At 46.5% G+C, this 22,013-nt stretch overlaps 2 protein-coding genes across 2 annotated transcripts in view; both read left to right on the top strand.

The window, feature by feature from the left end:
• The window catches only part of arhgef11 (Rho guanine nucleotide exchange factor (GEF) 11), a 48,438-nt gene extending 45,089 nt beyond the window's left edge, over positions 1-3,349 (top strand). The window contains exon 42 of the mRNA XM_080860030.1: positions 272-3,349. Coding sequence (XP_080716156.1) covers positions 272-330 — 59 coding nt within the window. The 3' untranslated portion in view covers positions 331-3,349. The remainder of the gene's footprint in view (positions 1-271) is intronic.
• A 2,487-nt stretch (positions 3,350-5,836) lies between these two features.
• On the top strand, positions 5,837-20,962 carry vangl2 (VANGL planar cell polarity protein 2). The gene is made up of 8 exons (XM_080859927.1): positions 5,837-6,005; positions 10,214-10,470; positions 10,944-11,067; positions 13,967-14,574; positions 17,409-17,545; positions 17,937-18,072; positions 19,173-19,419; positions 20,697-20,962. The coding sequence occupies exons 2-8, from the start codon at positions 10,400-10,402 to the stop codon at positions 20,955-20,957; spliced, it is 1,584 nt and encodes a 527-aa protein (XP_080716053.1). The 5' UTR covers positions 5,837-6,005; positions 10,214-10,399; the 3' UTR covers positions 20,958-20,962.
• Positions 20,963-22,013: the final 1,051 nt, after the last annotated feature.

Below are 22,013 nucleotides of genomic sequence, written 5' to 3'. Positions count from 1 at the left end.
GGGATGAAGTGTTAAGGCTGTGTGGATGCTCTCCGTGAGGGCTGAGCAGGACACTGGTTCTGTTCTGAATGGTACTTCTGATTCGACTTGTTCCTGGCTGTTTAGCATTCACTTCAGTGGGGAGTAATGGATGAATGTGTGTGTGTGTGTGTGTGTGTGTGTGTGTGTGTGTGTGTGGATGAATGGGCTGCTAGCTGCTTTCTGTCTCTTTCAACAAATGTCTCTTTTTTTTCTTTTTTCTTCTCTTGCTCTTTCTGTTCATCCCATCCAGGAAAAGAGGGAGGCCCCGTTGAACCCAAGCAGCCTGAGATCCAGTCCACAGGATTCTGACACCACTTTGGACACACACACGCACACACACACACACACACACACACGCACGCACACACACACACACACACACACACACACACACACACAGACTTTTGGACTGGAAATCCAGCCACCCCTTGTAATCCCAGCCCAGACCCAATTTTGTACCCAGCATGCCTTGCACCAGGAAGTAGTATCCTGACTGAAACTTGTGTGTCGTTCCTTTGTCACCCACGCTGGCTCACAGAATCATGGGAAATGAAAAGAGAGAAGAAGAGGCTTTAAAAGTGAAGTCTAGTAAGAGAGAACGTGAAGACATGACTGAATGAAGACTGAATATTTGAGAAGAAAAGGAATATGAAAGAGATGAAAACATGTTTGAAGGAAGACTTTGGGGAAGGCACTATCTGAGGTATCTGAAAAGTGTTAAAGCAGTTCCAAAGGTGGTGAAGTGAAGAAGAAAAGGAGAGAGAGAGAGAGGAGGAAGAGTGGAAGAAGCAAAGGAGAGAGAGAGAGGAAGAGTGGAAGAAGGAAGAAGCAAAGGAGAGAGAGGAGGAAGAGTGGAAGAAGTGAAGGAGAGAGAGAGAGAGGAAGAGTGGAAGAAGCAAAGGAGAGAGAGAGGAAGAATTGAAGAAGCAAAGGAGAGAGAGAGGAAGAGTGGAAGAAGTGAAGAAGAAAAGGAGAGAGAGAGGAAGAGTGGAAGAATTGAAGAAGCAAAGGAGAGAGAGAGGAAGAGTGGAAGAAGTGAAGAAGAAAAGGAGAGAGAGAGGAAGAGTGGAAGAAGTGAAGAAGCAAAGGAGAGAGAGAGGAAGAGTGGAAGAAGGAAGAGGTAGCAGAGTGAAGACTTTTGAAAAGAGAGGAAATGAAGGTTGATCTGAATAGAGAAATAGAGAACTGAGAGGATAAACAGTGACAAGGCAGACTAAGGAACACCTCTCTTTCAAAGGAACCCAACCTCGCCATACTACCCCGCACACACACACACACGCACACACACACGCTCAACCACACTCACACGCTCAACCACACACACCCACCCCCCAGCACTTTACCCATAATGCATCTGTACGGCATGCAAAGCTCGGCCATGTAGCAGAGACATTGGACAGGGACAGCACCGCATCCGACTCCATGTTGGCTGGCCTCCCTCACTGTGATGCACCCACTCACGCGCACCTGAGACTGGAGCCGGCATGGCCGACAGAGCCAACATGGCCGACAGAGCCAGCATGGCAGTGACCTCCATCACTGGTTGCCTTAGTGTACGTGCCCTGCGACTGAGGCCTGAAGGAAACCGGCTGAAGAAGGAATAAAACAGAAATAATCAGGTTCTTTTTCTTCTTGTTTCTTTGCACGGGGACTCCCCTGCCTGTTGGGCGTGATGAGGACTAGGACACTGCATTACCCCCCGCTCACCACGTCATGATACATGTATATACATTACCCCTCGCTCCTCACGTCATGATATATGTATATACATGCTTTTCTGTGTCGACATTGGAGACAAAACAAACATACTGAAGGAAAAGAGATTCTATCTGTTCACATATTTCACTTTTTTTTTTTTTTGGTTTGGTTTGGTTTTTCTCAACTGAAGGAATACTGCTGCAGTCCCCTGTCTTGTAGCTAACACACGTCTCCCTAAAGGAAAGAGCCTGGTTTGGTGTGCCATGGCTACGTGCCCCGGGGCACGCCATCACTGCACCACCACTGCACCGCTCTCTACTGTACTGCTGTGCCGGCGACGGCATCGTTCGACACTGACGTTGGAAGGACATGGTAATGTTACATTAGTAAGAAGAAGAAGAAACACTATTTATGAATGCTGTCTGAAGGCAACAACAATGAAGAGACGCGTGACTTGAAGAACGTTTGAAAACCATTTCATCGATGCACCCCGACTCAGTATCAGACTCCTCTACTGATCTCATCGATGCACCCTGACTCCGTATCAGACCCCTCTACTGTGTGTGTATATACTGTAAAAACTGCACTCCTAGGCCCATCCCCAAAACCCACCACCATATTATGCTGACCTTTTGACCCCTGCCCTGGACCCCGCGCATCAGTCTGGGAGCCCGTGGCTACACCAAGGGACGAGGCCCTTAAGACTGGGGAGCCTAACTGTAGTTTCCATGGGGACAGGACCGTCTCCCACACATATTTAACCTTATTAAACATTAATAACAGTAAGATGAGAAGAATAGGATGGGAGATGAGAGTGGGGAAAGGTAGTTATGGGGTTTGAGCAGAACTGACCGTAACCCGGACGGGAGTCTGGAGAGAGGGGAGGGTCCGTGAGGATCACTGCTGCATGATGGGAGTCTGGAGAGAGGGGAGGGTCTGTGAGGATCACTGCTGCACATATGGGGGGAAGAAATGTAAAGCCCTCTTTTCTCTTTTCTCGTTCTCACTGTTCATCCTTTCTTTTCTTCACCCTTATGGATCATGTTGAACTGCCCTCCCTGCTGTCCTCTTCACCTCCTCCTCTCTTCATCACTACCTCTTTTCTCTTCACCTCCTCCTCTCTTCATCACTACCTCTTTCCTCTTCACCTCCTCCTCTCTTCATCACTACCTCTTTTCTCTTCACCTCCTCCTCTCTTCATCACTACCTCTTTTCTCTTCACCTCCTCTCCTCTTCACCTCCTCTCTTCACCTCCTCCTCTCTTCACCACTACCTCTTTTCTCTTCTGCCAGGAGTCCCTTGTTTCTTTCTTGTTATCATTCTCTTATCTTATGTTTCTCACCTCCATTTTTTAATATATAAATATATATATAAGCTGCACATGTGAACCTTGACTTGGTGCAAACTACTGTAATCTTACACATCTCTACTTATTATGATTTTATTATTATTATTATTTTAAATATTGGTCACTCATGTAATATAGAAATATCACACCCCTTGTTTTATATGTTCATTTTCTGTAAAGTTTTAGTCCTTTTTTCAATTTTATTTTTGTAGATATGGATAAAGATGTCAAAAGATGTGTAAATTATTTTCCCTCCCCTGTTTTTAAGAAAAAAAATGGTGAGGTTGTTAGCTGCACAGAAGGAAAAATGAACTTGTGTTTAAGACTCATTTGTTTTTGTGACATTAAAAAAGAAGAAAAAAATATTTCAGAAAAAAAAAAAAGAATCTCGTGTGTCATGTTTCAATCCATATTGGGCTCTGATTGGTCAGGGTAAGTGAAGAAGGGACTACAGTTGAACCCTCAGCAATGATAATGACGTTCAACCAGCCCACATTACAACCAGACTCCAAATGAAACCTTTAAATACCAAATTACATTTCTTAAACCTTTTATTGGCTAATTTGCTGTATTAAACTGCATTCCCTTTCTTTAGCCCTACATATCTGCCCTGCTGTGTCTCTACAAAACACTGAATAATTTACTGCCAGGACTCTTTTTCCTATCTCACCTTGTGATGGTACAATAGAGGCCTGGGCATAGGGCCAGACTGTGAATAATGCATGGATGTGGAGCAGGAGCTCATGCTAAACCACCACCATGTGTGTGAGAGTCACGGCGCGGCGTCTCTCGCACCAAGAGAGGGACTAGTGCTCCGCTGATCGCCTCTGCCTATCTCTCCCTCCGTCTCTCTCTGTCTCTGTCTCGCTTTCTCTTTTTGTGTCCGTCTCTTTTTGTCTCTTTCTCTCTCTCTCTCTCTCCGAATGACATTCTGCTGATGTGTTACACCAGCGTGTCGAGTCAGCCATCCCATGGGCGTGAAGAGGGATGAGTGAATGGTCTTGTGGGACAGAGAGCATTCATACTGAGTGAGACACTGAAGGGTGCTGTTGCTGTACTGCTCAAATACCCATAAATGTACAAAAATGTGTCAAGATTGAAGGAACAAATGTGTGTTGTAGCCATCTTTAGGCTACTGCTGGTATAACACTGGAGGAACCTGACATTCCGTACTAGTGGACATTCCTAGGCATTGAACAGCTGCAGCGCAGGCTTCCGCTTGTGGCCAGTCAGAGGTTGTCACCTTTTAGATGTTCCATATACCCACACACATGTGAACTATCTAATCATCACATCCAAACATTAAGGCTTGACTCCCTAGACTGCAGGACAAATATAGACCTGAGGTCCTCTGAAAGTTTCACTGACCCTTTTGGTTTTATCATAGTTTAGCTACTTCTGAAGCGGGAACATTGTGTTCAAATCCTGTCATTGTCCCCTGAGTTTCTTTTTAAAAGTTTAATGTATTATTATTTGTTACAGACTCCAAATATATACTGATAGATCGAGAATCTTACTCCAAGGTCTAATTCACGAAATTGAAATATTAGGCCTGTATTGAGTAACTGAAAGCCGTGTGCCAATTTGGAGTGTGAGACGGTAACTTTCGGTCGGTGTCAAGGAGGGGCACACTTTAGTAACACATTCCTTTAGGGACGTGCTGTTGAATCTACGCTGAGTGGCTCTTAAAACTAATTCCAGAGTGTGCGTGTGTGTATTCGATATTGCCAAAACGTTTTTGTATTCGTGTGTCGAGGTGAGGTGGTCTTTTGATCTAAACATCCTAGTCGGAAATAAAGAGGATGTCCTTAATCATGAGCCATTCTCGCTTCGTATCGGGTTCCGTGCCTTTTGGGTAGTCGAGCAGAAAACGGCCACCGCCTTTGTGTATGCCAAAGAACGGCCTTCAATTGTTTTTTTTGGATGGGTGTGTCCGCGTCGCTTTTAACCATCAAAAAGCAATAGCTGCATGTAGACTGAACTCCGGTCATGTAAATGTCCGGATGAATGTGCTGTAGCTTGGCCTCACCATGTTGTTCGGCCACTCGCACACAAGCCTGCGGAAAATAGACGCTCGACAGAGGAAGGCTTATGAAAGTGAAGATCAATATCAGTATTGTGAAAGGGCGAGCAACGAGACTGAAAAGAGTTGGGGGAGGGAGGGAAGGGGGGTTAGTGTGAGGAGTTTTTGGAGGCGGAGCACTGCGAGAAGCGTGGGGGAGGATGGGGCCATTGGTCGGGGGCTGGGAGGTGCTGTTGCCTGTGTTTGAATGAAGCAGAGACGGAAATATGCGAGTTTGTATGATAATAGAGGGGTAACCGACTCCATTTGGTCGACGAGATTCAGAAGTTTGGATCCCGTAATTGCTGTGTTTGGAAAGTTATGCGCTTCCTTGGATTTTTGCGCTCCCTCCTCAGCAAGCGAGTTTCAGGAAGAATCAATAGGAATATGCAAAGACATACTACTTATTGTTGCGGCCATTGACGAAGGACTAACATCATAAACTCTGTTGCTATTACTGCTTGGGGCATTAATCCAGAGGGCTATAACCTCAACGCACTGAATTGCTCTCCAAAACACGTTTCCAGCGATTTTTTTTTGTTCGCCGGCAAAGTGGTTCGCTGTCTCGCAGGCATTTGGGTGATGAATGATCGTATTCACACACGCAGCAGGGCTACCGCTGCGGACACCGCGACTGGGATGCGTACTATGGCCTTTGTATTGTGTAGATGAATCTGGGAGATATTGCGCATGTGGTTTGATGTAAATGCGCAACGACTGAAAATTACAACGCTTCTATTAACCCGACCGAGCGAATTCTCAAAGGAAGATTTTTTTTCCCCCCTCAACCCTTTTTTGCCACAACAGTTGCGCTAGGATCCCCTCTTTGTGTGGCAGCAGCACTCTCCCTCAATTGACTAAAGACTTGGGGAAGGGGTAAGTGCTTTTATCCGTATTAATTGTCTGTTTCACCAAGTGCATGGAATACAGAATACGTAAGTAGTGTTTTGTGTTATACGAGACACACAACTTGAGATTGGTTTGTAGTAATTATGTACGATAAAGCTCCTTTCCTTCCTAGAACACTGTTTCAAATGACTACAATTATGCATCATCTGCGATCTGGTGGCACTGATTGGCTCGATGGCGTTTGAACTGATTGTAAATAAAATCACGCCACATTTAGTGAAGTACAGACGTAGGATTGAAGATAAAAACCAAGCCATGTATAAACAAATATCCTCCCATAGCGAGTTGGTCTGTAGCATAATGATCCACCTTTAGACTAATAGCCTCACCCTGTCTTGTTCTATAACTCAATTGTAATATACTCCCTTTGTTAAACTATAGATCAGGAAGACGGCAGTCTGCAAACATTATGTATTTTGTAGGCCATGGTCCCATATTGCCAGAGTTGTTGCTTCTCATGTTGATTTAGGGACAGTGGCTTGCAAATGAAGCGCCGAGATCAAGCGTGCCCAACCAACGATACTTTGTAACAAAATGACCAAGTTACGATGGGCGACTTAACATTTGTGTCTTCCCATGCCTGTCAGAATAACTGTAGGTTATGCGGGAAAACTTAATACAAATCGGTCGCTTCACTTTTACTGTACTTTAGGTTGCTATTCCTGTAGCCTGCTGTTGTAATGTGGGAGAGTGGGATTAGGGTTACTGTGTCAGCCAAGTGTAGGCCTTGAGCCTCGGGCTCGATTTTCACTGGACCGGTCATGGAGAACAAGTGTAGCGCTCCTACTGTTCTGCTGAGGCTTTGGTAACTGTTTTGGAACGACGAGGATAAAATCATTTACTAGTATCACATTTAAAGAAACACAACTTATCTAATGTTGTAGACCTAACCCAGTTTCTATGTAGTCTATTAGACTGGTCTATACTATGCCATAATAAGCATATTAGGTTATACATTGCAGTGTGGCAACTAAAACCTGTGGTCCCAGTGTTAAATGAATTCCTTTTCTTGTAAATCTAATCAGACTTATTGAAGAATAGCATAATTGAGGGACAGAAAACCCAACCCAATATATTACCATCTCCTCGAACACTCTAGACACCTCCTGTGTGGGGTTGTTGGATATTTGATTGTGTTGTCCAGCCAAATGGGTCAGAGAAGACCTAGAATAATAGGTAACACTATATTAGCTCTGTAAGACACACCAGTGATCCTCGGCAACGGAGCCTATGAATCCCTCCTGCCACACCTAGACGCACAGGATAATGCAACTCACTAAGCGCTCTCCAAATGTTATACACATGATGTCTGTGTGACACACATATGTAATGATGTCTGTGTGACACACACATGTACTGATGTCTGTGTGACACACACATGTACTGATGTCTGTGTGACACACACATGTACTGATGTCTGTGTGACACACACATGTACTGATGTCTGTGTGACACACACATGTACTGATGTCTGTGTGACACACACATGTACTGATGTCTGTGTGACACACACATGTACTGATGTCTGTGTGACACACACATGTACTGATGTCTGTGTGACACACACATGTACTGATGTCTGTGTGACACACATATGTAATGATGTCTGTGTGACACACACATGTAATGTTGTCTGTGTGACACACATATGTAATGATGTCTGTGTGACACTGGGGGTTTTGACTCTGTGGTTTTTGGGAAATACAAGAATTGAGCCCAACCCCCACCCCATCATTTTACTTTGTTTTTACTATTTGTGAAACCACAGCTTTGTTCAGCTGTCACTGTTGTGTTTTTCCCCCTCTTGTCCAATCGAGTAACCTTTGGGTAGGCCACGGTGCTTTGCCACCCATTGTGACCCCTGACGGCCCCTGGTGCCACCCAGGGTTCTTGTGCAGTGATGTCATTAATGTCACCGGGGCAGAATTCTCAGCTGTGCCAGGAGACGTACCGAAGCAGCCGCAACTAGTCTCCCCGCCGGATGATATAGTAACCACGGCAATAACCGGAGCAGCTGCAGCTAGTCTCCCCGCCGGATGCTATAGTAACCACGGAGATAACTGAAGCAAGCAACAGCATATTGTCTGATTCAGAGATGGAAAGGAGTTAAGCAGTAGGGTTGCCAATAACACGTAGAGGTGGTGCGAGGGGCTTATTTGGTCTTTTTGACGGCTTTAGCAGAAAACCAGTAACCAGCTCTCACATGAAACTCATTTAGAGAGCGAGGGATAGAAAGAGAGAGAGAGAGAAAGAGAGAGCGAGAGAGAGAAAGAGAGAGACATTTGAAGAGATGAGAAAGAGACTCAGGAATAAAGAGAGAAGTGGTGGCGTCTCATTAGCGGCTGATTGAGTTAAGAGTTGTTCTGTCCTGTTGACAAGAAGCAGGATCTCTGGCCAGCCAAGACCACCAGATATGCACGTGGACACTTGCTAAACATACATACATGAGGGAGAAATGAGTCTCTCTCTTCTCTCTCTATCGCTCAAATACCTTCTTTTTTACTGAAATGAGAGAGAAATGAGTCTCTCTTCTCTCTCTATCGCTCAAATACCTTATTTTTTACTGAAATATGCATATATGAGGGAGAAATGAGTCTCTCTCTTCTCTCTCTATCGCTCAAATACCTTATTTTTAACTGAAATGCTACATGTATACGCACACACTCACACAGTGATCTGTCCACCTAATTAAATGGAAGTATTTAGGCCCTCTCAGATAATCACCAATGCTTAGACAAATGCATACGCATGATCATATGTCAACATCCTTGCAGAATTTTGGTTGAATGAGGAAGGGGAAAGTTGTCCTAAGTGTAGCGGTCAAAGGTCGTGTCACCATGGAAACATGGCCCACCCCTTTCCCATCTCCTATACCCTCTTTTCATCCCTATAGTAACAGACAAGCTCGGTTACCCCGGAGACCACGGGGCATGCTAGGGGAATGTGTGTGTGTGTGTGTGTGTGTGCGCGCTTAAGAGAGAGCCTTGGAGCATGTGTTTGTGTGTGAGGAGGTGATTGGGATAAATTGGAGATGGTTCCCTACTGAAAGGGGTCCAGCTGGCTCTTAATCCATAAAGTTTGAGGATTGTTGTACAATTGGGGGGCGTAAATCACAAAGAGAAATGCCATTGGGATCCGTGTGAGGTACGTTATTAGTCATCGGTATTCAAACCGTATTCATTCGACTACATAGTGTGATTTCACCATATTGTGTTTGGAGTGACAATTATTGTAACACACATTTGGTGATCTCCACACAAACAAATGCACAGGTTGAGATTGGAAGAGCAATCAAATGAGTCTTGTGATCTTGCTCTCAAGGCTGAACCATTAGCTCCTAATGTACTTCCTTGTTCTCTTACACTTCTCTATCCAGCAATCCCAAGAGGTGGATGAAACATACCTGAACTTACTAATTCATTCTAATTCAATCTAGGCTAGTCATTTGAGATGTACTGGGGCGTTAATGTCACTGAACTGAACTGTGATGCCTCGGTACTGAATAGGCAGGAACGAACTGGCATCTTGCATGTTTTGTTCAATTTGATATTTCTCTTTGATATTGTTTAAGAGATGAAGTAAGGGTCTGGAACATGGACTGTTTATCTGAGGATGTTATACATGTGGATCTCATAGGTTTGCAGTCATGCAAAGATTTTAATATTGGTTTCATTAAGGAGTGTTAAACCTCTTTCTTTCTTTCTTTCTTTCTCTCTCTCTCTCTCTCTATCTCTCTCTCTCTATCTATCTATCTATCTATCTATCTATCTATCTATCTATCTCTCACACTGACTCTCGTTCTCTCTCTTTCTCTCTCTCACACACACACACACACTATCTATCATCTTCACACACTCAAATCACTCCCTGCTCTCGCCGCCTCTCCTCTCCACTCTTCTCTCCTCTCCACTCTTCTCTCCTCTCCACACTTCTCTCCTCTCCTCTCCACACTTCTCTCCTCTCCTCTCCACACTTCTCTCCTCTCCACACTTCTCTCCTCTCCTCTCCACACTTCTCTCCTCTCCACACTTCTCTCCTCTCCTCTCCACACTTCTCTCCTCTCCACACTTCTCTCCTCTCCTCTCCACACTTCTCTCCTCTCCATACTTCTCTCCTCTCCTCTCCACACTTCTCTCCTCTCCACACTTGTCTCCTCTCTCTCTCCCTCTCCTCAGCTCTTCCTCCTCTCCTGTCAGTCCGCCTCCAAGATAGATTCTCTCAGGAGTAAGGTGGAGTTACTGAAGCTGCCTCTGGCCCTCTCCTCTAAGTCCCTGAGCGAGCGCAAGAGTCAGCTGGGCGGAGCCGGGCAGGGCACGGGGGGAGGAGGAGGGCCCCACAAGCCCCGCCCACTCGCCTCAGACATGGACAACGAGTCGCAGTACTCCGGCTACTCCTACAAGTCAGGCCACTCACGGAGCTCCCGCAAACACAGGTGTGTGTGTGTGTGTGTGTGTGTGTGTGTGTGTGTGTGTGTGTGTGTGTGTGTGTGTGTGTGTGTGTGTGTGTGTGTGTGTGTGTCTGTGTGTGCGCGCATATGCACAGAAGCAGGCCCAAATTAATGTGAATGCACACAATTAAACACACAACTCCACTTCCAAGCGCTTGAATATCACCTACACAAGAGCAGGTGTACCTACACACACACACACACACACTTGCACACATACACACACACACACACACACACTTGCACACAAATGAGCATAAATGTTTTAGTATTGACAGACAAATGCACACACATCCAAATGAATATGTCGGGTAACAACTCTCTTTGCAATTGCTAGGTGACTTCTGAAGTTTGGTTCTGGTTTATACATATATATTTAATATCTTTGAACACTAGCTTGTCTGATGTCTTTGCCGTGTGTGTGTGTGTGTGTGTGTGTGTGTGTGTGTGTGTCTCAGGGATCGGAGGGACCGCCATCGCTCGAAGAGCCGAGATGGCAGCAGCCGCGGTGACAAATCCGTCACCATCCAGGCTCCAGGAGAGCCACTGCTGGACACTGAGTCGACCCGCGGAGATGACCGGGTAAGGACACACACACACACACACACACACACACACACACACTAGTGCTCACACCAAGGACACTTAAGACCTCACCTAGGCTAGTGCTCACACCAAGGACACGTGCTGACTGGACTGGACTGGACTGGACTGGACTGGACTGGACTGGACTGGACTGGACTGGACTGGGAGCGATAATCCAATCAAATTCCTGACCTTGCTGGGGATGTGGTGAACTGGGAATGTTCTAGATGGCGCTCCCAGTTCAGACATAGCTCAGTGTTAGATAGTTGGACACACACACACACACACACACACACACACACACACACACACACACACAAGCCGAGTAGACAAGCCGATGCTTTTCTCTCTCTTCCTGTTTCCACCGCCTGAGTGTCTTTGCAACCATAATCCAGAATCACTCTGGTCCGTAAAAGGTCCATCCTGACGCGTCCGTTATTAAGGTGAACAAGAGATGGACTGGACATCTCTCTTGCCCTCCTCCCTCGTCCTGTTTTCCCATCCAGAGTTATAAATCTCTTTCCGCCTCTAATTAGACAGTGCACGCTTTAGCCCGTGTTGCTAATGTCAGTCATTTTTTATACCTCCTTAATCGTTATTGCCTCAACCGCCCCGCCCCGCCCCGCCCCGCCCCCTCTCACACGCCCCGCCCCCTCTCACACGCCCCGCCCCCTCTCAGCTTGCTCTCCTCTTCCACGGCCATCCCCCCCTCCTCTCGCCCTCCCGCCTTCTTCTCTCGATCATTCCTTTCTTCCGTCCCGTTCTCTTTCAGGAACAGGGGCTTTTTATATCGACACAGATCATTAATCTCCTGTGCCACTTCATTAATCTCTCTGTGTGTGTGTGTGTGTGTGTGGTTGCTCTCTCTGGGAGCAGCGATGGCTGCCTGTGTGTGTGTGTGTGTGTGTGTGTGTGTGTGTGATGGCTGCCTGCCTGTGTGGAGGCTTTATGCTCAGGCCAAGGCTCTCTCACAGTGGAGACTCTGACACTCGGATTAATGTTGCATTCAAAAGGACGCTTTCTGAGTTTCAGTTTAATTACTGAAGTGTGTGTCTGTGAGTGTGTGTGTGTGTGTGCGTGCGTGTGTACATATGTTTTTGGTACGGCATTCGAGGAATCCAGAACGAAGCCTCGTTAAAAGCATGACCGAACATGCCTACATGCTGGCACGATAGCAGTGTGTGTGTGTGTGTGTGTGAGAGAGAGTGAGTGTGTTCCATGTTGTAATTTGTTTTGGATTCTCAGGGGCATCAGGTGTAAATCTTCCTTTCCAGTGAAACATAATTCAGTTATCTGGGCAATGGCCGAACTGGGCCTCACTCAACCAGCCTTGAACCACCCCAGAACAGCTCACACGATTAGCCTTGAACCACCCCAGAACAGCTCACACACCCAGCCTTGAACCACCCCAGAACAGCTCACACACCCAGCCTTGAACCACCCCAGAACAGCTCACACACCCAGCCTTGAACCACCCCAGAACAGCTCACACACCCAGCCTTGAACCACCCAGTACAGCTCACACACCCAGCCTTGAACCACCCCAGTACAGCTCACACACCCAGCCTTGAACCACCCCAGTACAGCTCACAGAAGCAGCCTTGAACACCCCCAGTACAGCTCACTCAAGCAGCCTTGCACCGCCCCAGTACAGCTAACACACCCAGCCTTGCACCGCCCCAGTACAGCTCACACACCCCAGCCTTGCACCGCCCCAGTACCCACACCCCAGTACAGCTCCCACATCGAATCACATCAATCATCAACATCATGAACTCATCCATGTCCAGCCAGTGGCACAGGCATCGAGGTCACACTTAAAATGAACTTGTCAGTGAAGGCTGCAGAGGCAATGCAATGAAAACAAGTGGCTATGATGTCAAATGGACAGAGCCCTGTAGTATGGTGTCTAGAAATGTTCTAATAAATGGTACCAGCATATCTAGGGTAATCAAAGAGGAATGGAACCAGCATATCTTTATATATGTAGGGTTATCAAAGAGAAATGCTGATGATCTAAATGTTCTAAAACCTGGACCAGCATATAAAAAGATGGTGATGGTGATTATGATAATTCAGAATTAAAGAGAAAACAGCCTTTTTCTAGAGACATGCTGATCTTATACTATCACGTGTAATCCCCATTACACTTACACGAATACTCTTATGTTTATTGTTTCTTGGCTCAAAATCCTGTTTTTGGTAATAAGCATGATACTGTTAAGACCTGGAGCGATGCTAATTAATTATTTCCTTTCTCTCTCTTCCCCCTTCCCCCACTCCTCTCTTTCTCTTTCATCTCTCTTTTACTCTATCCCTTCTTTCTGGCCGCTCTGTGCTCTGTTTCTCCACTACGGCTGCTTCTCCTTTACTGTATCTCCATGCTATCCTTATCGCTCTCGTCTTACTTTCTCTGTCTGCTCTTTTCAAATATCTGCTCCTCTCCCCACACACACACACACACACACACACACACACACACACACACACAAACACACACCCCCATCATGCCATTCCTCTCACTTTGTCCCTTTCTGTTCTCAATGCACTTCACATACATTTCTCCCCTCCCCCTCTCCTATCCTACTACTTCATCTCTGCCTGTGTATCTCTCCTTTCATCTCTCTCTCTCTCTCTCTCTCTCTCTCTCTCTCTCTCTCTCTCTCTCTCTCTCTGTCTGCTTCTCTGACTGACTGTCTATGTATAATCTCTCTATCTCTCTCTCTCCTTCTCCCTCCCCCTCTCCTCTCCAACTATTCCATGTCATGTCTGTGTGTGTCTCTCTCCTTCCCTACATCTACACTCCTTCTCTTTTCTTCTCTCTCTCTCTCTCTCCCTCTCTCTCTCTCTCTCTCTCTCTCCCCCTCTCTCTCTCTCTCTCTCTCTCTCCCATCAGGATGATAACTGGGGCGAGACTACCACGGTGGTGACGGGTACGTCGGAGCACAGCGTCTCCAACGAGGACCTGACGCGCGCCTCTAAGGAGCTGGAGGACTCCTCTCCCCTGGAGTGCCGTCGCTTCGCCGCCCCGGTCCTGAGCGGAGCGCTGGGCCTCTTCGCCCTCCTCACGCCCCTGGCCTTCCTCCTGCTGCCCCAGCTGCTGTGGCGCGAGCAGCTGGACCCGTGCGGTGTGCCCTGTGAGGGCCTCTACGTCTCGCTGGCCTTCAAGCTGCTGGTGCTGGCGCTGTCGTCGTGGGCGCTCTTCCTGCGGCAGCCCCGCGCCACCCTGCCCCGGCTCTTCGTCTTCCGCGGCCTCCTCATGGCACTGCTCTTCCTCTTCGTGGCGTCCTACTGGCTGTTCTACGGCGTGCGCGTGCTGGAGCCGCGCGAGCGCGACTATCGGGGCATCGTGGGCTACGCGGCGTCGCTGGTGGACGCGCTGCTCTTCATCCAGTACCTGGCGCTCGTGCTGCTGGAGATCAGGCAGCTGCAGCCCGCCTTCTGCCTCAAGGTGGTGCGCACCACGGACGGGGCCAGCCGCTTCTACAACGTCGGACACTTCAGGTAAGGGAGGGGGTGTGTGTGTGTGTGTGTGTGTGTGTGTGTGTGTGTGTGTGTGTGAGAGAGACACACACACAGAGACACACACACACACACACACACACACACACAGATTGATGTGATCATTCTATGGGTGCCTGCAGGGTAACAATATTATGAACATTTATCTGTGGCTGTCTGTATGTTGGCTATTAATATGTGTAGTGTATGGCTGTGTGTGCAGTAAATATGAGGTAGTCCAGGTATAAATAAGAGTGGTACGTGAATGTTTGAAGGGTAATTGCAGGGTTTGGGGTGTGTGTGTGTGTGTGTGAGTAAGAAACGTATGTGAGGCTGGAATGAGAAAGTCTTTTAGGGTGAATATGTGAGGTGTATGCGTGGTATTTAGATGGACGTTTAAGTCCGGGAATCCGTTGGCCTCTCCAGTGGGGCAAGCTGCTACATAATTGGTGTGTGTGTGTGTGTGTGAGTGGGAGTGTGTGAGTGTGAGAGATATGTTTGTGTGGTGGATGGTAGATAGAGAAAGCCACAGAGAGGGAAACTGGGTCATACTCTACAATAGCGTCGGCCACATCAGCTGATTCATAAAATATGCAGGGGCTGCATTTTGGGAAGAAATTAAGTTAAAGTGTTAGTGCCAGACACCCGTCCAACACAGATGAGTTAAAGTGTTAGGTAGAGCCAGACACCCGTCCAACACAGATGAGTTAAAGTGTTAGAGCCAGACACTCGTCCAACACAGATGAGTTAAAGTGTTAGGTAGAGCCAGACACCCGTCCAACACAGATGTGTTAAAGTGTTAGGTAGAGCCACACACTCGTCCAACACAGATGAGTTAAAGTGTTAGAGCCAGACACTCGTCCAACACAGATGAGTTAAAGTGTTAGGTAGAGCCACACACTCGTCCAACACAGATGAGTTAAAGTGTTAGGTAGAGCCACACACTCGTCCAACACTGATGAGTTAAAGTGTTAGGTAGAGCCATACACTCGTCCAACACTGATGAGTTAAAGTGTTAGGTAGAGCCACACACTTGTCCAACACTGATGAGTTAAAGTGTTAGAGCCAGACACTTGTCCAACACAGATGAGTTAAAGTGTTAGGTAGAGTCACACACTCCTCCAACACAGATGAGTTAAAGTGTTAGGTAGAGTCACACACTCCTCCAACACAGATGAGTGTCCGTGGTGACTGAAGGAAGGCAGACGGTAAGATCACGTGGGTACCGGCTCAGGTGGCTAGGAGCACGGAGCACTGGGGCACAGGAGTCCAGGAGGGGTGTGTGTGTGTGTGTGTGTGTGTGTGTGTGTGTGTCTGTGTGTGTGCGACGCAATGGGGCAGAGGAGTCCAGGAGTAGTTTGGAGCTGTTGAGGTCATTAGACATGATGTAATTAGCCAAAGAAAGGGTTCTTTTTTGCCATAGGTTCATATGACACAGAGTTAATTGAAACACATTTCCTGGTGTGTGTATGTGTGCGTGTGTGTGTGTGTGTGTGTGTGTGTGTGTGGTAACAGCGAAGAAAAGTGCAGGTCGTGGCATAGACCTTTATTCTCATTGTTTGAATCCTGAGGTTGAGCTGTCATTGGATATGCTGTTGTGCGTGTGTGCGTGTGTGCGTGTGTGTGTGTGTGTGTGTGTGTGTGTGTGTGTGTGTGTGTGTGTGTGTGTGTGTGTGTGTGTGTGTGTGGGTGTCGGTTGTCTTGATTAGTCCCCTGGGATGACTTGCATTCAAACCTCAGCAGTGCTGAACCTTACTCCCAGTAACCTCTCACTGGCAGGAGACCAACCCTCTACTGATCAATGAGCCAGCTGACATCAGATGATCAATCATGTAATTAGCTTACATAAAACATCAATTAGTTGGTTTGTAGCTTATATGAGTGTGTAGCTGGCAATACATTAAGTAACTTATGTAACACATTGATAAACTCACATAACTTGTGGATTATAAGTTGGAGCCAAACAGTGACAGTTACAACTTTAGTTCCGTTCTTGATCTAATGTTACGTTGGGTATTTGAATGATTGCAGATTGTGATTATCAACAATGATGACAGGATAACGGTTCAATTTTGTAATTTATTGCATTTGGACATTTTAGTATACATTTATTTTTAGTACATGATACATTTTATGATCAGGGTAGGTGGTTGTAAATAAAGCACTGGTTTCAAGTTTAGCAATGAATCTGTTGAACCTTTAATTTAACACACACAAACTCTTGTAATGGCTAGTTTATGGTAAATGGTACAGACCCAAAGACCCATGAAGCTAGACCTCTGCTGTGTGTGTGTGTGTGTGTGTGTGTGTGTGTGTGTGTGTGTGTGTGTGTGTGTGTGTGTGTGTGTGTGTGTGTGTGTGTGTGTGTGTGTGTGTGTGTGTGTGTGTGTCATGAAGCTAGACTATCTGCTCTGCTATCGGGCATTGCACTTCCCCCTTCGGGGCTGCTTAATGTGTCGAGTCATTTGACTGTCATTTCACCACTGTGCCACTAGGTGGAAGCAACGAACATAACTCTGTTACTTTCGTATAGGCTTCTCCACTTTTTAAACAATAACATATTGTATACCCCTATGTATTCAAAATGGTATTGCTGAAATGATTCTTAACCCAGAAATGTTTCAAATTTAATGTTTAAAATGAGAGGTATGTTTTTGTTGAGATTGTGGTTATTTGGACATGATGTCTTTTGAAATGCAGAAGAGCCGTTTGTTTTTGCTGAGTGTCACAACTACACACACCAGTGTGGACAGTGTAGAAGCTAAGGACAATGGCTGACTAAGATGGCTGACTATACTTCAATTAACAATAAACATCTGTTGTTTGCTTGCTTGCAGTATCCAGCGTGCAGCGGTGTGGGTCCTGGACCAGTACTACAGTGACTTCCCCGTCTACAACCCGGCATTGCTCAACCTGCCCAAGTCCATCCTCTCAAAGAAGATGTCTGGCTTCAAAGTCTACTCACTTGGAGAAGGTGAGAGTTCATTTCTTTTGGTCCTTAATTTACCCAGACATCTGTATCTGTTGTTCTCGCCCTCTCTCTCTCTCTCTCTCTCTCTCTCTCTCTCTCTCTCTCTCTCTCTCTCGCTCTCAATTTCTTCTTAGTGCTATTTCTCTCTCTCTATCTTGTTTTCTTGCTCTTTCTTTCTCTTTGTCTCTCTCTCTCTCTCTCTCTCTCTCCATCTCTCTCTCTCTCTCTCTCTCTCTCTCTCTGCTATCTTTCCCTTTGTCTGACCCTTTTCTGCTCGTTGACCTCTGTGTCACCCTCACCCCTTTCATTGTTTGTGAAAGTGCAGTATCAATCCCATGTAATTCCCTGGTGTCCACGCCATTGATCGCGTCGTCGTTCTTGTATTGATTGACAGAGAACAGCACCAATAACTCAACGGGCCAGTCGCGGGCCATGATTGCAGCCGCCGCTCGGAGGCGGGACAACTCCCACAATGAGTATTACTACGAGGAGGCCGAGATGGAGCGCCGCGTCCGCAAGCGCAAGGCCAGGTGTGTGTTTGGGGAGAGCGTGTGTGTGTGTGTGTGTGTGTGTGTGTGTGTGTTTTGGTAAAGTATGTGTGTGTGTTTGGGTAGAGCACGTGTGTGTGTGTGTGTGTGTGTGTGTGTGTGTGTGTGTGTTTTGGTAAAGTATGTGTGTGTGTTTTGGTAAAGCACTTGTGTGTGTGTGTGTGTGTGTGTGTGTTTTGGTAAAGCGTGTGTGTGTTTTGGTAAAGCATGTGTGTGTGTGTGTGTGTTTTGGTAGGGTGTGTGTGTGTGTGTGTGTGTGTGTGTGTGTGTGTGTGTGTGTGTTTTGGTAAAGTATGTGTGTGTGTTTTGGTAAAGCACTTGTGTGTGTGTGTGTGTTTTGGTAAAGCGTGTGTGTGTTTTGGTAAAGCATGTGTGTGTGTGTGTGTGTGTTTTGGTAGGGTGTGTGTGTGTGTGTGTGTGTGTGTGAGTGTTTTGGAAAAGTGTGTGTTTTGGTAAAGCGCGTGTGTGTGTGTGTGTGTGTGTGTGCGCACCTGCTTGTGTGACAGAGAGATCTCTTCAGCCTTCAGTTGACCTAAATACATGATAACGGTTTAGCTTCAGCTTCTACACACTGCACAGGGTAGGTGCTCCAGTGTCAGTGCACTACTTAGGGTATCTGCAGGGCAACTGGGTAGCTACTTTAACTTCAAAATACCATTTAGAACAGTTCTACCTCACATAAATTATATAATTATAGATACATTGCACATTTCTACCCCAGTATACAATTTAGGACACCACCTTGAACTTCAGTACATAGTTCACAGCACACACTTAAGGATCCTTGTCCTTTTAAAATGAAGTGTGACTGTTGTATGTGGATGTAGCCCACTTTGGGTTGATAAGGGTCTTACTAAGGAAGTAATGTATGTCCTCATTAAATCTGTACAGTGTAGATGACCAAAACAGAATGTATAAACCCTCATTTATAATAGTGATTGTTTCCCTCCCTCACTCCTAACCCTGTGGCACTTCTCCTCCCAGACTGGTGGTGGCAGTAGAGGAAGCGTTCACCCATATCATTTATAATAGTGATTGTTTCCCACCCTCACTCCTATCCCTGCTGCACTTTCTCCTCCCAGACTGGTGGTGGCAGTAGAGGAGGCGTTCACCCACATCAAGCGACTGCAAGACGACGAGCCAGCGGCCTCGTCGCCCAAGCACCCACGCGAGATTATGGACCCGCGGGAGGCGGCCCAGGCCATCTTCGCGCCCATGGCCCGCGCCATGCAGAAGTTCCTGCGCACCACGCGCCAGCAGCCCTACCACAGCATGGAGAGCATCATCGCACACCTGCAGTTCTGCATCACCCACAACATGACGCCCAAGGTAGGCTAGCAGGCCCGTCCAGTCCAGACACAGACACACAGACACACAGACACACAGACACACAGACACACAGACACACAGACACACAGACACACAGACACACAGACACACAGACACACAGACACACAGACACACAGACACACCAGGAGCAAGTCTATATAAACCCTGAAACACACACACACACAGCCACACAACTTTATAAACGGTTAAATGCTTGGTTTTTTCACTTTCACTTTTCACTTTCACTTTTTGTGTGTGTGTGTGTGTGTGTGTGTTTGTGTGCGCCTGCCTGTGTGCCTGTGTGTGTGCTTGCATACATACATGCAAGGAGAGAATTTAGCATTTTTGCTTAAAATGCCCATCCCATGCAACTTTTAAATGGCTTGCGTCACAACTCCATGGCTTTTAGTTCAAAAAATGTCATTAAATATTGTAGTGTACAGCCTGCAAGAAGACCTCCATGGGCAAGTCATGTGGTCACGAGCGGGACTCTAAATGTGTCCCCAAAGTAGACAGCAGTTGTGTAAGACGTCTGAAGAGGAATTGAAAGAGCAGTGCCAGCATTTGTTTTAGAAAGTCACACCACTTTGTTGAGACAGAGGTAAATAGGCAGAGAGTGTTCTGACATGAACTGGCTAATATGAGGGGTGGTTGCACGAACATAGCTGTACACAGTGGTAGTGGTAGCGTTATGAGTCTCATAAAGAACCATCATTGACCAACAGCATCAGATTGAAAATCACCCTAGGAGACATAAATACATACTTACATACATACATATACATGCATACATACATGCATACATGCATGCATACATACATACATACACACACACACACATACATACATGCATGCATACATGCACACATACATACATACATACATACATACATACATACATACATACATACATACATACATACATACATACATACATACATACATACATACATACATACATGCATGCATGCATGCATACATACATACATGCATGCATACATACATACATACATGCAGATAATTTCAAAAGAGGGCTCCGCATGAGAGGTTTGCGTCTATCTTGGGTGTACGGGTGTGTGTGTGTGCGATACCCATGTTGAATGCCAACCTGTCTCAGTTTCTCTTGAAATTATCTTTTGAAATTAACTTTTATAAACTATAAGTATTATTCAATGATTATTAAAATAGGAAGTAATATGTACCTCTCCACTTAATTCTCTCTCTCTCTCTCTCTCTCTCTCTCTCTCCTTCTTCCCCTTTTTCTCTCCTTTCCTCAGGCTTTCCTGGAGCGATACCTCAACACAGGCCCCACCCTGCAGTACCAGCGTGAGAACGGCAGGGGGCGCCAGTGGACGCTGGTCAGCGAGGAGCCTGTGACGTCCGCCCTGCGCCAGGGTCAGGTGTTCTCCCTGCGCCGCCTCGACTTCGCTCTGGTCGTCACGGTGACGGCCCTCCCCTTCTTGAACCTGGGGGAGGAGTTCATCGACCCCAAGAGCCACAAGTTTGTGATGCGACTGCAGTCTGAGACCTCGGTGTGAGAGAGAGGAGAGAGGAGAAGAGGAGATCGTCATGGGATTGAGGGGGGGATAGAGGGATGGAAAGCAGAAAGGAGGAGGAGGAGGAGAAGGTGGTGGTGTGAAGAAACGACGAGAAGAGAAGGAAGGAAGGAATACCAGAGTGGAAATAGAGGGATAGAACCACTCCGCAGCTCCAGTCTAACATCACAGCATTTCTCATAGATTTTCATTTCTTCTTTTTTATTCTTCCAGTTACTTTCCCCTTTTGGGTCCTTAGTGTCTTCAGATCTTACCTTCTCCAGACGATGCAAAGACACACACACACACACACACACACACACACACACACACACACACACATTAGTGTCTTCAGATCTTACCTTCTCCAGACGATGCAAAGACACACACACACACACACACACACACATTAGTGTCTTCAGATCTTACCTTCTCCAGACGATGCAAAGACACACACACACACACACACATTAGTGTCTTCAGATCTTACCTTCTCCAGACGATGAAAAGGTTTGAGTGCGTTTAATCTTCAATGGCCGACGTCATCCCAACACTAAAGCAATACGGCAAACAAACACAAAACAAGAAAAAGAAACAACAAGCTAACTCTTTTTTTGAGGGGTCCTGATCTGAGCAGACCCACCTCCACACTGTTGACCCATTCCCCAGAGGCTAGTGTGACCTGACACTAACAGGACCGGGCTGGAGGTCCTCTGCTCCGCTCACTGACACTACCTGGAAAACTGTGAATGCTGTTTAAAAAGAAAAAAAGAAAACTAAAAAACACGTTGTAAAGGCCGATGTTCAGACCATCCCACTTCACCAGGAGAGAAACAATGGTGTCCGGTCAACCCCTGCATTGTTGGTTTGATTTTATTTCATAGTTTTTCTGCACCTGTCTTTATTTTGTATGCTTTGAATAAATCTACGGAGTTCGAACAATCATTGAACGCTAAGAAGCGCTCCATATCGTCAGTCCGTCGGGGCTGTGTCTCACTAGTCGACCCGGTGAACAAGATGTCCGTCATGGCTGTCGGTCCGACCCCTCCCCCTTGTTCT

Source organism: Sprattus sprattus, assembly GCF_963457725.1.
Source record: "Sprattus sprattus genome assembly, chromosome: 21".
Taxonomy (NCBI): Eukaryota; Metazoa; Chordata; class Actinopteri; order Clupeiformes; family Clupeidae; genus Sprattus; species Sprattus sprattus.
Note: the sequence above shows the minus strand (reverse complement) of the source record. Positions and strands in the feature narration are given on the sequence as shown.